Source organism: Artemia sp. Qi Xiang Cuo, chromosome 1, assembly GCF_049724085.1.
Source record: "Artemia sp. Qi Xiang Cuo chromosome 1, ASM4972408v1, whole genome shotgun sequence".
Lineage (NCBI taxonomy): Eukaryota > Metazoa > Arthropoda > Branchiopoda > Anostraca > Artemiidae > Artemia > Artemia sp. Qi Xiang Cuo.
Window position 1 is genome coordinate 31,523,146 of NC_142794.1, and position 11,536 is coordinate 31,534,681.

The 11,536-nt window shown below is 35.3% G+C and overlaps 1 protein-coding gene across 1 annotated transcript; it reads right to left on the reverse strand.

The window, feature by feature from the left end:
• Positions 1-7,583: 7,583 nt before the first annotated feature.
• On the reverse strand, positions 7,584-8,132 carry LOC148956206 (uncharacterized). The gene has a single exon (XM_089089874.1). It carries the CDS (start codon positions 8,130-8,132, stop codon positions 7,584-7,586), a length of 549 nt encoding a protein of 182 aa, XP_088946000.1.
• Positions 8,133-11,536: the final 3,404 nt, after the last annotated feature.

Genomic DNA, 11,536 nt, shown 5'->3' on the forward strand with positions numbered 1-11,536 from the left:
ACATGTCCCATTACGTCCTCTTTTACCCTCCCTCAGAACCCGACTAATTTTTGGTATTGGAAAAAAATGTCCAATTGAATCGGGATCACTGGCTGGCTTGTAAAGAAGCCAAACCCAATGTTCCACTGATTCAATGGATGGAGCCCTCACTGGAAATATAACCCCCTTTTTACGGTCACCCCCCTCAAATTCTGTTTCATATTGTAGCACAGTAACACCAATTTTTAAATGTGCATTAGCCCGCTCAAAAATAGTTATCCCACTAGGTGCTACTGGATATTGATCATTTAAACAATTAAAATCTACTTTAGGGAAATGTGGACTCCCATTAACCGCATAATTGTCCAACAGGGTCTTACTAGCTTCCTCTGCAAGAGGCTTGTGAGCTGCCACAAGAAATGCATATTTGAAGCATTGAAGCCCTGTATCGAAACGAAATCGTTGTACACCATTACACCCCTTTAAATCTTCACTATATTCTGCCCCCACCATCCCCCTCCCCCCGCTTAAAAAAAAACTCTTTTTAAATTTAACCACATTAATATCTAAACTCCCAATAAATAAAACCAACCACCCACTACCCAACTCAGTATAATTATCCAATTTGGTTACTATATTATCAACGCATTCCATAAAAACACCCTCAAAATTATTCAGCTCCGGATGAAGTGGTAGCATTTCAGTACGTAAATATCACTCATACACCTCATCCGCCTTTTCATTGAAATAAATTATTTTTTGTGCGATAGCAGCCTTAACTCCATCCCTTCCATCACCCTGCCTAATCACTTTTTCAAGAAGGGCTCAAATCTTACCCACGTAGGAGTTTTCTATGTATACTGGATCTATTAAGATGCTACACAATGTTGTTGAATTACTTGAATCGTCAGACATAGACCTATAACCAAATACATTTCGCAAGGCAGAATCAACTAAATTAAAATTGGGTGTAACAGGAGGAATTACGGGGATTTCATTTCCTCCACCAAATTGCTCAGTGATGGGGATATTGCGTGGTGTCGGATCACCCAACTCACCCAACAAACCCTGTAGTACATCAGGACTGAGATGGTCAGTCCATTCGAGGTTTTCTGGTTGAGCCCTACCCCCTGTAGATGTACTTGGTACATGCATGTTGAGTGTGGGAGTTGACCAGTTGCCTGTTGGCTGGTGTATGATGGGTCCGGGTGGTTGTGTTATCTTGTTGTGAGTGTTGGATGTAGGAATTATCCAGTTGACAGTTGGTTGGTGTATGATGGGTCCGGATGGTTGTGTCATATTGCTGTGGGTGCTGGCTGTGATAGCTGAATAGTTGACTATTGAGCGGTTTACGGTTAATGTTGATTGTATTAGTGGATTCGACCTACGACCATGTTGTATAACCGTCGATCTGCTGCCCACTGGTGTCGCTTCACCCCTTCTTGTCTTCTTAATGGGTAGGGAGAGTTCTGGAAAATCCTAAAAAAAATTCTTTTTCATGAAAAAAATCTTGAAAGAGAACCATCAGTCCTCATCAATAGTATTCACAAGAATAAGTTTTTAAAATTTAAATTAAAAGTGCTATTCTATTTTTCTGATATGATTTAGAGATGTAAAAAAAAAAAGTTAAAAAAAACTGTCAGAAAAAAAAGTTAAAAAAAAACTGTCAGAAAAAAAAAGTTAAAAAAAAAATGTCAGAAAAAAAAACTGTCAGAAAAAAAAGTTAAAAAAAAACTGTCGGAAAAAAAAATGGTCACTACAAACATTATTTTTCTAATAATAAAAGTCGCGACACATATATCTATATCATTCCCATTTTGAAGGTGGAATATATCAAATATGAAATTTTTATGTTTTAAGTGTGTTTCATGACATTCTAAGAGATGTAAAAAAAAGTTAAAAATAGTTAAAAAAAAAATGTTGGAGGGGGGGGGTAGAGGGAGGGGGTTGGAGAGAGGGGGATGGAGGGAGGGGGTGGTGGACGATTGTGGCACTTTGGGCCGGTGGGGAACGAATGTGGGGCCGGTGGGGAACGAATGTGGGGAACTTTGGTCCGGAATAAAAATAGGTATGATTTAACTCATGTGCTAAGCTCGCAAGCCATTTAAATACAGTGTTTATATACTTTTTTTCTTGTTTTGATATTGCTCTTTACCGACCTCTGGAGATCCAGGTTCAAAAAATATTTTACAATCTGTTAACTATAATAAGGTCTGTATAAATTTTAATAGAATTAATTTCTTTACCGACTATGAATATAAAAGAATAACTTACTTCTTGCGTGTAGATTTCGACAATATTCCTTTTATTAGAATGCATCATTATATTTCAAATGCCATTTCTGAACTGAGAAGATAACAAATTGTCAGAGTTTTTATATCCGTATTCAAGGTCAAACATAAGTCAATCACATCTAACAATTAAGAGGTAGCAGACAGATGGGAAGTTACTATAGTATAAAGGAATCATCACGCACTTTGAACACAGATCAACACGAATTTTCACGGTGGTTGAATTCCGGTCATTACACTGTCTGCTTGTATGGCGGGAGACACTCTGCTACCTTATATTATAGCTATATGGGAGACACCCCGCTTGTAATCGTTATAGCTACATTGGGTACCTGTCTCATACCTACCATTATATCAATACTACTGACTATGTTAATATAAAACGAACTGAAATTAATTAATAAGACTTTTTCACAAAATAAGTGTTTCAAAGAAAAGTAAAGGACTCCATTAAACCAAAAATGAGCACAAATCAAATAAAATAATCTACCAAGCGTGAAACTACCACAAATCAGTATCGATAAATAAATGAGACCCAAAACAAACAGAAATTACAATAAATAACCGAGTCAAATTTAAAACGAGCAGAAATTAACACAAGTTGGGCTCAAAACCCCTATGCCTTCCCAAGGCCAGAACATAAATTGCACTTTACTGAAAAAAGTATAAATGTTTTTACTTTTAAAACTTTAATAAATCAAATAATATTAACATTTTAATTACTAAATATCAGTATATGTACATTAAACTGACAATGCACATTCATTTGTGTTTTTTTCAGTAAAGTGCAAATTATGTTCTGGCCTTGGGAAGGCTTAGGGGTATTGAGCCCAACTTATGTTAATTTCTGCTCGTTTTGAATTTGACTTGGCTATTTATTGTAATTTCTGTTTGTTTTGGGTTTCATTTATTTATCGATGCTGATTTGTGGTAGTTTCATGCTTGGTAGATTATTGGATTTTATTTTTGCTCATTTATGGTTTAATGGAGTTCTTTACTTTTCTTTGAAAAACTATGCCTTTGAAAAACTTTAGCGTATAGAGCGAGGTATTGACGAGGGTTGACCCCCTCATATACGTAATAATTTCGTTTTGTTTTAAGTTTTAATGTTGCTCCTTATTTTCAGTGAAAAACTTGTTTTTTTTTTACTTAATTTCTGATCTTTTTTAAATAATACTCGGAAATCCGGCACACCCTCCATGGAAAATTGCCTTCCACTATAAAAATTCCTCCATGGGAAGATCCTCCAACGTAACTCTTCCCTCCCGCCCCGCCCCCTCCCCCAGAAAAATCCCCCTTGAAACGTCTATACTTCCCAATAACCAATACTACATGTAAACAACAGGCAAAGTCCATAACTTGCAGCCCTTCCCCTGAGGACTGGTTGGGGATAAATCATCCTCAAAGACATAGTTATTAAATTTTTCGAATATTCTGAACGAAATATCAATCACAAAATTTTGATCGGGTAACTTTTGGGATAAAAGAGCGTGGGAATTTCCGATCATTTGAGTCCTCTCCCGATCTTCTAAGATCACTGGTTCGATATGATCACCCCTGGGAAAAACAAACAAATAAACAGACATCCCTAATCTTCCTTCTGGCAAAAAATCCAAAATTCCACATTTTTTGCATAGGAGCTTGAAACCTCTACTGTAAGGTTCTCGGGTAGGCTGAATCTGATGGATTGATTTTCATTAAGGTTATTTGATGTTTTGGGGTTTTTTTCCTCTCTTTTTAAAAAATTGGGCAATTTTTCTCAGGCTCGTAACTTTTGAAGGGTACTATTAAATTTGATGAAATTTATATATTTTGAACATGCATCGAAATTCGATTCTTTCGATGTATCTATTATTATCAAGACTCTGTTTCTTAGAGTTTTGCTTACTTTTGAGTCGCATCGCTCTTCAAGCGATGTCGCATCAACAAGTACTAAGTTTCATGCTAGTACTTGTTCAAAATTGAGACAGGTGGTACAGTTTTTGATACCCACCATACATTCGTATACGTATTGACAGTGTGCGAGTGCACTGGTCCAAACAAGTGTTTTTTAACTGAAAGTAAGGAGCAGCATTAAAACTTAAAACGAACAGAAATTGTTACGTATATGAGGGGGGTTACCCCCTCATATAATAGCTCTTTTGAAAGTGCTAAAAAAAAACATTAGCGTAAAGAGTGAGGTATTGACGAGAGAGTGACCCCACTGAGAGAGAGTAAATATCCTAGAAACATCCACTGATAGAGTAAAGCATTGCATATATTAAATACCTAACCAAACATAGGTACCTTTTTCTCCCCCTAAACCCCCAAAACAACAGTTTAAATATCGTAAACGCATTGAAAACCACGTTAAGCATTCCATTACTGTATAGCGGTGTCTTGAATTAACCAGTCAAAAACGGGTTTTTCGTGACTGGTTTCCTCGTAAGTGCCCATACAATGGGAAAGAACCGATTATGATTATGAAAAGTTAGGGATAGATACATAGTACTAATCAGGTTCTGTAACGCGATTAATTATACGAAATTTTTCCACAAAAGAACTTTTTTAAACAAAAGTTAAGAGCAACATCAAACCAAATATCAGCAGAATTAAAGCCAAATAATTTTCCAAGGGTAAATTCACCATAAGTCACTATCAATAAATACATGAAGCCTAAAACGAACAGAAACAGCAATAAATAATCAAGTCAAACTCAAAATAAACAGAAACTACTACAAAGAGGAGTAGGGCTAACGCTGCCTGTGCCTTCCAAACACTAAAACATTAGTTTACAATTTACTTTATTATTTGCAATTATTTGCATTATAGCTATAATCATAGTAGCAGTAGCAACAGTAGTGATAGTAGTAGCAGTATGTACATAGTGCTTTTTGGTTGCATGAACATTCCCCGAAGCGTGCCCTAAAAGTTTCAGCTTAATACTATAGGCTGTTTCTGACAAATTGCTGACATGCCCTTTTTCGACCGGAGGACTACGTTTCTAAAATGATTGTGTCATATATGGGTCATGCTCCTTACCCTGTGTCCATTTCAACAAGATTAACGAAATTTTATCACCTAATCCAAAAGGGTTTCTAGAAAATTTTGATGTGACTTCCAAATGCGACTTGTTTTTTAGTTTTTCTTTCTTTTTTTACTTCTAAAACTTATATGTATACTAAGTTATGCGCGAAAGAGTGTATCTGTTTGTTTTCTGAAAGAATTGTTTTCTAGAAAATTATATAGAAACAGCTGTAGCGTATGATCCCCTGCTTAAACTAGAAATGGTATATTCTTTTTAGTTTTCCTTGTTTGAATCTGCAAAAAAAGTTGTCCTCGCGAAAAGCTTCACAACCCTTCTCGCTCTCCTTTAATTGTGAGAATGATATGTATACTATTTTGGGTTTTAAATTTAAAGTTAGAAATTAATACATCAAAAAACGGTCCAATCAAAATTTGAACAAATAAAAAAAACAGTAATCATAACAGAGAAAAAAAATCCTAAATATGAAAAAATACCTTTGACCAATAATATATTACTACACTGACACCAACACTGCCACCAAAACTACTATTAATGCTCATTTCAGTTCTGCCTCTCTGTCTAAGTGCTTCAATTTTGCAAGAGACTGTTCAACCTGGAGTCCTTTGGTCAGGTTATATTTTTCTATTTATTTTTGGCCTGGAGCAACAACTAGAAAGTCATTTCTTTGGTGTTACAAATGGGGAAATATTACGTTCCCCTACTGCTTTATATCGGAAACATTAAAATTTAATGGGTCTCGTGTAATCGTTCTTATTGAAGTATCCTGCTCTTTCATGAAGCAAATAAGGAAGTTGAAAATTCATATTTCAATATGAAGAACGGAAGTTTGTTTGGAAATGGAACTATCCGTTCACCTCCAGTTTCATTTCCTTCAGCTTTTCTGCTAAGCTCTATGGAAATCATTTTCAAGGATATTTAGTAACTTAGAATGTTATGACAGAACGCCAAGATAATTTCTCTAGATCGAGATCTCAATAAATTGAAAACTCTCATGAAGATCCTGACTATGAAAAACAATTATAGAACGCGTCACCAGGCGATAAGCACAAGTAAAATAATCGAATGGTTTCACTGTTTATATATATATATATATATATATATATATATATATATATATATATATATATATATATATATATATATATATATATATAAACAGTGAAACCATATATATATATATATATATATATATATTATATTATATAAAATTATATAATATATATATATATATATATATATATATATATATATATATATATATATATATATATATATATATATATATATATATATATATATATATATATATATATATATATATATATATATATATATATATATATATATATAAATATATATATATATTGATTGGGAATTTTAGATGACTGTTTGACATCCCTCCGTGAGAGGAGAGGAAAAATTACAAATCAATTGTAATGATTGCCTCTTCAGCATTGTATGTTACCCCTCATGATCCCCCCCTCTCATTCTAAAGTTTAATTGAAGATCAGCTGACAACTTATTTGAATATAGTTAATGCTCCTACTAACCTGATATTGACACTACTGATATTGACCAAGCTATCTGAGGCCAATACGACTCCTTAGGTTTTTCTTCTACGCTTGGCTATCTTGAGACTCACTTTTTGTCCCCTCTCATGAATTGTTTCTTGTATTCAAAACCGTTTCTAATATGGTCCGTACATTCGCTTACTTTATATATATTTTTTTTTTTTTTTTAACTAGTACCTTCCTCCCTCTGCCTTGAAACAAACTCATGCATAGGGTACATACTTGTATTTTTTTATACTTTGCTGATTAATAAAAACTTAATTAGAATTGGTTTGGTCTGCCCACGCCTAGAGGCACATAAGGCCGCAACAGTAGACCTCTAGCTCAGCTGATATTTTGCTTCGGACTAGAGCTTGTTCAGGGTAGTTTTAAGACTTGTAGCCTCTTTCTCTAGGGACCGATCAAGTGTGTTGCGCTGGCTTCTCCTTCTTCGAAGTCTGGGTAGGGTCCAACACCCTATATCGTGTCGAAGGCGTCCTTCATTGATGCCGACCATGTGCCCCCAGTATCTTCCTCTCCTTTTCCTGATCTCGTTGGTTACCGGCGACTGTCCAGCATCTGTCCTTATCTGGACATTCGTCAGTCTATTGGTCCAATGGATTGCAACGTAGACAGTTGTTTTCGAAGCTAAGTAATCGTTTCTTTGTGTTTTTTGAAAAGTACAGAGAGTATCTTATTCTTAAATAGTCTGAGTCTCAACGTCTGTGATTAATTTCAGGATTTCACAACGTTACTCAGCTGAGAAAATGCTGCAAATAAATACGTTACACGCAGCATGACTTTTCTGTCAAAGTTCCCATCTTGAGTCACTGCTCTATCAAGAAATTTGTAATCTCTGGCCTCTTCAATATCAATACCCTTGTATTGAATGCCTTTAGCCAGGGTCATTATAACTCTTTTTAACATTCTTTTTGTTTTATCTATATTTAGTTGTAGACCAGTAGGGGCAGTTTTCGCTGCTAGTTCCTTCAGATTATGTTGAATGTTGTACTGGCAGGAGGCAGGAAGAACGATATCGCCGGTGAACTCACAATCATGTAATTGGCACACAGGGCTTAGTTGAATGCCTACTCTAAAGTGGCAGGGTCGAATCACAAAGTCGGTAAGTATTGTAAAAAACATCGGGGATAGTAAATATCCTTGAAAACACCGGACCATACTTAAAACCACCGTGGCAGACCACTTTCCGTCTGTACCACACACAGTTGCGCAACGTTCACAGTTTTCAGTAAGGATTCCATAAGCTATGAGAATTTTCCACATAGTCTCTTGGTTTACGGAGTAGAAAGCTACTGATTAGTATTAAAGATGACAATGGTCGTTTTATTAAAATTTTCCCTCGAGGGGGGGGGGATTGGTTTAACAGTCTCATGAAGATTCCGAAAAAAATCGACTTTTTCCCACGAGGCGGAACAAAGCGAACTTTTGCACTACGAATTTGCCACTTTGATTTAAATTTAAAAACAAATGAGAGAAAGAGAGAGAGAGAGAGAGAGAGAGAGAGAGAGAGAGAGAGAGAGAGAGAGAGAGAGAGAGAGAGAGAGAGAGAGAGAGAGAGAGAGAGAGAGAGAGAGAGAAAGAGAGAGAGAGCAAGCAAAAAAAAATCAAATTATAAATAAAATATGAAAATAATCTTGAACACAGGCTCACCTAAATGCTAAGATAAATATGAAGAAATTGAATTTTACTCCACATAATTTTGAATAATAAATTATCAGCCATTTCCTTTGCGAATGACAGCTGGTAAAACTAATAAATTAGAGTGCACGAAAAAAAATATATAATCTCGCCTGTAATGAAACAAGCATGTTTCTAAAAAGAGCAAAAAACAACAAAAGAGGAGCGGCACGAATTAGTAGAACAAGTAAAAAGCGGCTATGTTACCAAGGACCCACAAAAGCGACTAGTAATTAATTTTCCCTGTCAACATTATGCTCAACTGTGTTTTATTGTGGAGGGAAAAAAAGAGCTGCAATCGCAGATAAATTCTTTTTGTGTGTCGCCACTTTAGGATCCTCCTCTTTCAGGTCTTTAGTCGTATGAAAAATATAATGCCCGTGCATAACTAATTTCAATAAACTAACATAATCTGTAAGGTTGCTCCATCCACAGAGACGGGTTAGGGGAAATCTTCACCCCTAAGGTCCGAAGGATCACACAGGAGAACCCAAGCGTAAATTTAAAAATATATTTTTCGAGAATGAAACCTCACCTCTTTAAAAAAAATCTTCTGCCCCTTAAATATTTATATAGGCTATCTTCATGCTTAGATCATTGTTGCAGCGTACAATGTGAGATTTTGTCACTCTAGCTCACAGTTTATAGAATTATCCAGTAAGTTTATCGCAGATCATTTCTGGTCTTCATTCTCGGTACGAACAAAAAGCTCCTCCCACTTATTTCTACATTAGCGGGTTAGTCTGTTTCCATCAATCAATGAGAAATGGTTACAAAGTGCATTATTCGTAATAGCGGGTTTCCACTTGTTTCGTGTCCAAGAGAAATCTGACTTGTCTACCCGTGAAAAGATCTAATGCCGCTTATGTCTATATCTGCAAAAACGTTCTCTGGAGCACTCGCACCTTGGTCCGGGTTTTTATAATGGGTGAGATAGGGTATGATCATACTGCTAATTCTATAAACTGTGCTCTAGCTGAACGAAGTTTTTCTTCGGACGTTGTTGTTTCGCGCCATATCTTTATATATTTTACTAATGATTAAATGCTCAAATTTATACATTATGTTAGCAACTGGGATTTATATGTATATCCAGAGGGCCTTGAATATTAATGTTTCTCATCAGTGGTGGATCCAGAGGGGGGTCAGGGGGCGCGCGCCCCCTAACGTAGTCTGAGGTAGCGTAGTTTACTTAAGTAACGCAAGTTTACGTTAATTAAAATTTGTCCTAACGCAAGTTTATCAGATCAACCTATTTTGAGCCCCCTCTCTCCCCTAAAAAAATATCCTGGATCTGCCTCAGTTTCTCACAGTATTTCAACTGGTAATGCCTATTAGCTTTTATTATTAAGGAATTATCTTAAGAATTGTACGAGACATGCCTAGAATAAAAAACAAATATTTGAGGGGATGATCGATTGATTCTAAGCATTCGTGTTTGCATGCCTCTACCATACTATATCCTTTTTTGTGTTCTAAGCTTGGAAATTAGTTCGGAAATCAGAAAATGATATTTTTATGTTTTTCTGAGATAAAAAAAAGGAACCAAAGACCGCCTTTTTTCGATTTGAAGTTTGTACAGAAAAATCATAGTTTCCCTGCTGTTACTCCCTTTATTCATTTTCAATGATCTTACTCCCTTTATTCACTATTGGACTCTGAGTGCAAAACTTTCTTCTATCATCCAACAATCATCCACTGATCCACTCACTACTGTTAGAGGGGAAATTATTTGGTTCATGGCAAATTACCTCATGATAAGAGTAAGATCAGATAATTCAGAAAAGCTGAGTTTCTCACTAGGAGACTTGGAGAGTCATATATTCTATAATTATAAGATTGTAATTATATTAACTGGAATTATGTTTAGTTAATTATATTTACTGGAAACAGAAACTTCAAGATGGTATATTTTTTTTTCGTAGGCGTTCTCAAGTATGCTCTCTTTGTAATTTATTTTTTGGCTATTGTTCTCTTTTTTTCGGGTTGCTGCTTATATTTTTTTTTTGCATCCCTCTTGTATCTCTGACCATGGAGCCTTTCGGGGGGGGGGGGAATAAGAGTATTGTATTTCCAATCCGTATTTATTGGTAAATAAAACACCGAACTCTGAACTCGATATATAGAATATAGGAAGATAGGAATATATATATATATTTCAAATAGAAATCTATTCGAATATAGATTTCTTAACAATAAATTAAATAGAAAAAACATGGTTTTTTTTAACTGAAATTAAGGAGCGACATTAAAACTTAAAACGAACAGAAATTATACCGTATATGAAAGGGCCTGTCCCCTCCTCAATGCCTCACTCTCTACGCTAAAGTTTGACTCTGTCTCCCAACTTTATTTTCTTAAACAATAAAAAAATTTTGCGTAAAGAGTGAGGCGTTGAGGAAGGGACAGCCCCTTTCATATACGGAATAATTTCTGTTCGTTTTAAGTTTTAATGTCACTCCTTACTTTCAGTTAAAAAAAAACTTGTTTTTTATTTAATTTCTGAAAGTTTCTCAACTAATCCAGGTTCGGTTTTGGCTCACCGTACACGAACAATTAAAACGAAGTTTGCATATTAATTTTAATTTTTTTTTTTTTTTGGCTAAATGGCTTTCTCGAAATTTTTTTCTGACGTGAACTAGGAATTAACTTACGTAACGAACTTCTATATTCTTATATTTTTATTACGTATATTAGAGAGTTCATCCCCTAGTCAATGCCCCGCTCTATACACTAAATTTCAAATGTTGTTCCAATTCTTCAAGAATGACCCCTTGATCATAAAGGCCATTAATTAGAATAAATAGCTCTGATGAAAGTACAAAAAAAACTTTAGCGTAAAGAGCTAGGTAATTACTAGGGGGTGAACCCAATCATATACATAATAATTTCTGTTCGTTTTAAATATGCAAACTATATGCAAACATTGGGCAAAGTTCATAACTTGCAGACCTTCCTCCGGGGACTGTGGGGGATTAAGTCATCCTCAA

Coding starts and splice junctions, on each gene's coding strand:
- LOC148956206 (XM_089089874.1), bottom strand. CDS start 8,132: ATGTGGAAAATTCTCATAGCTTATGGAATCCTTACTGAAAACTGTGAA.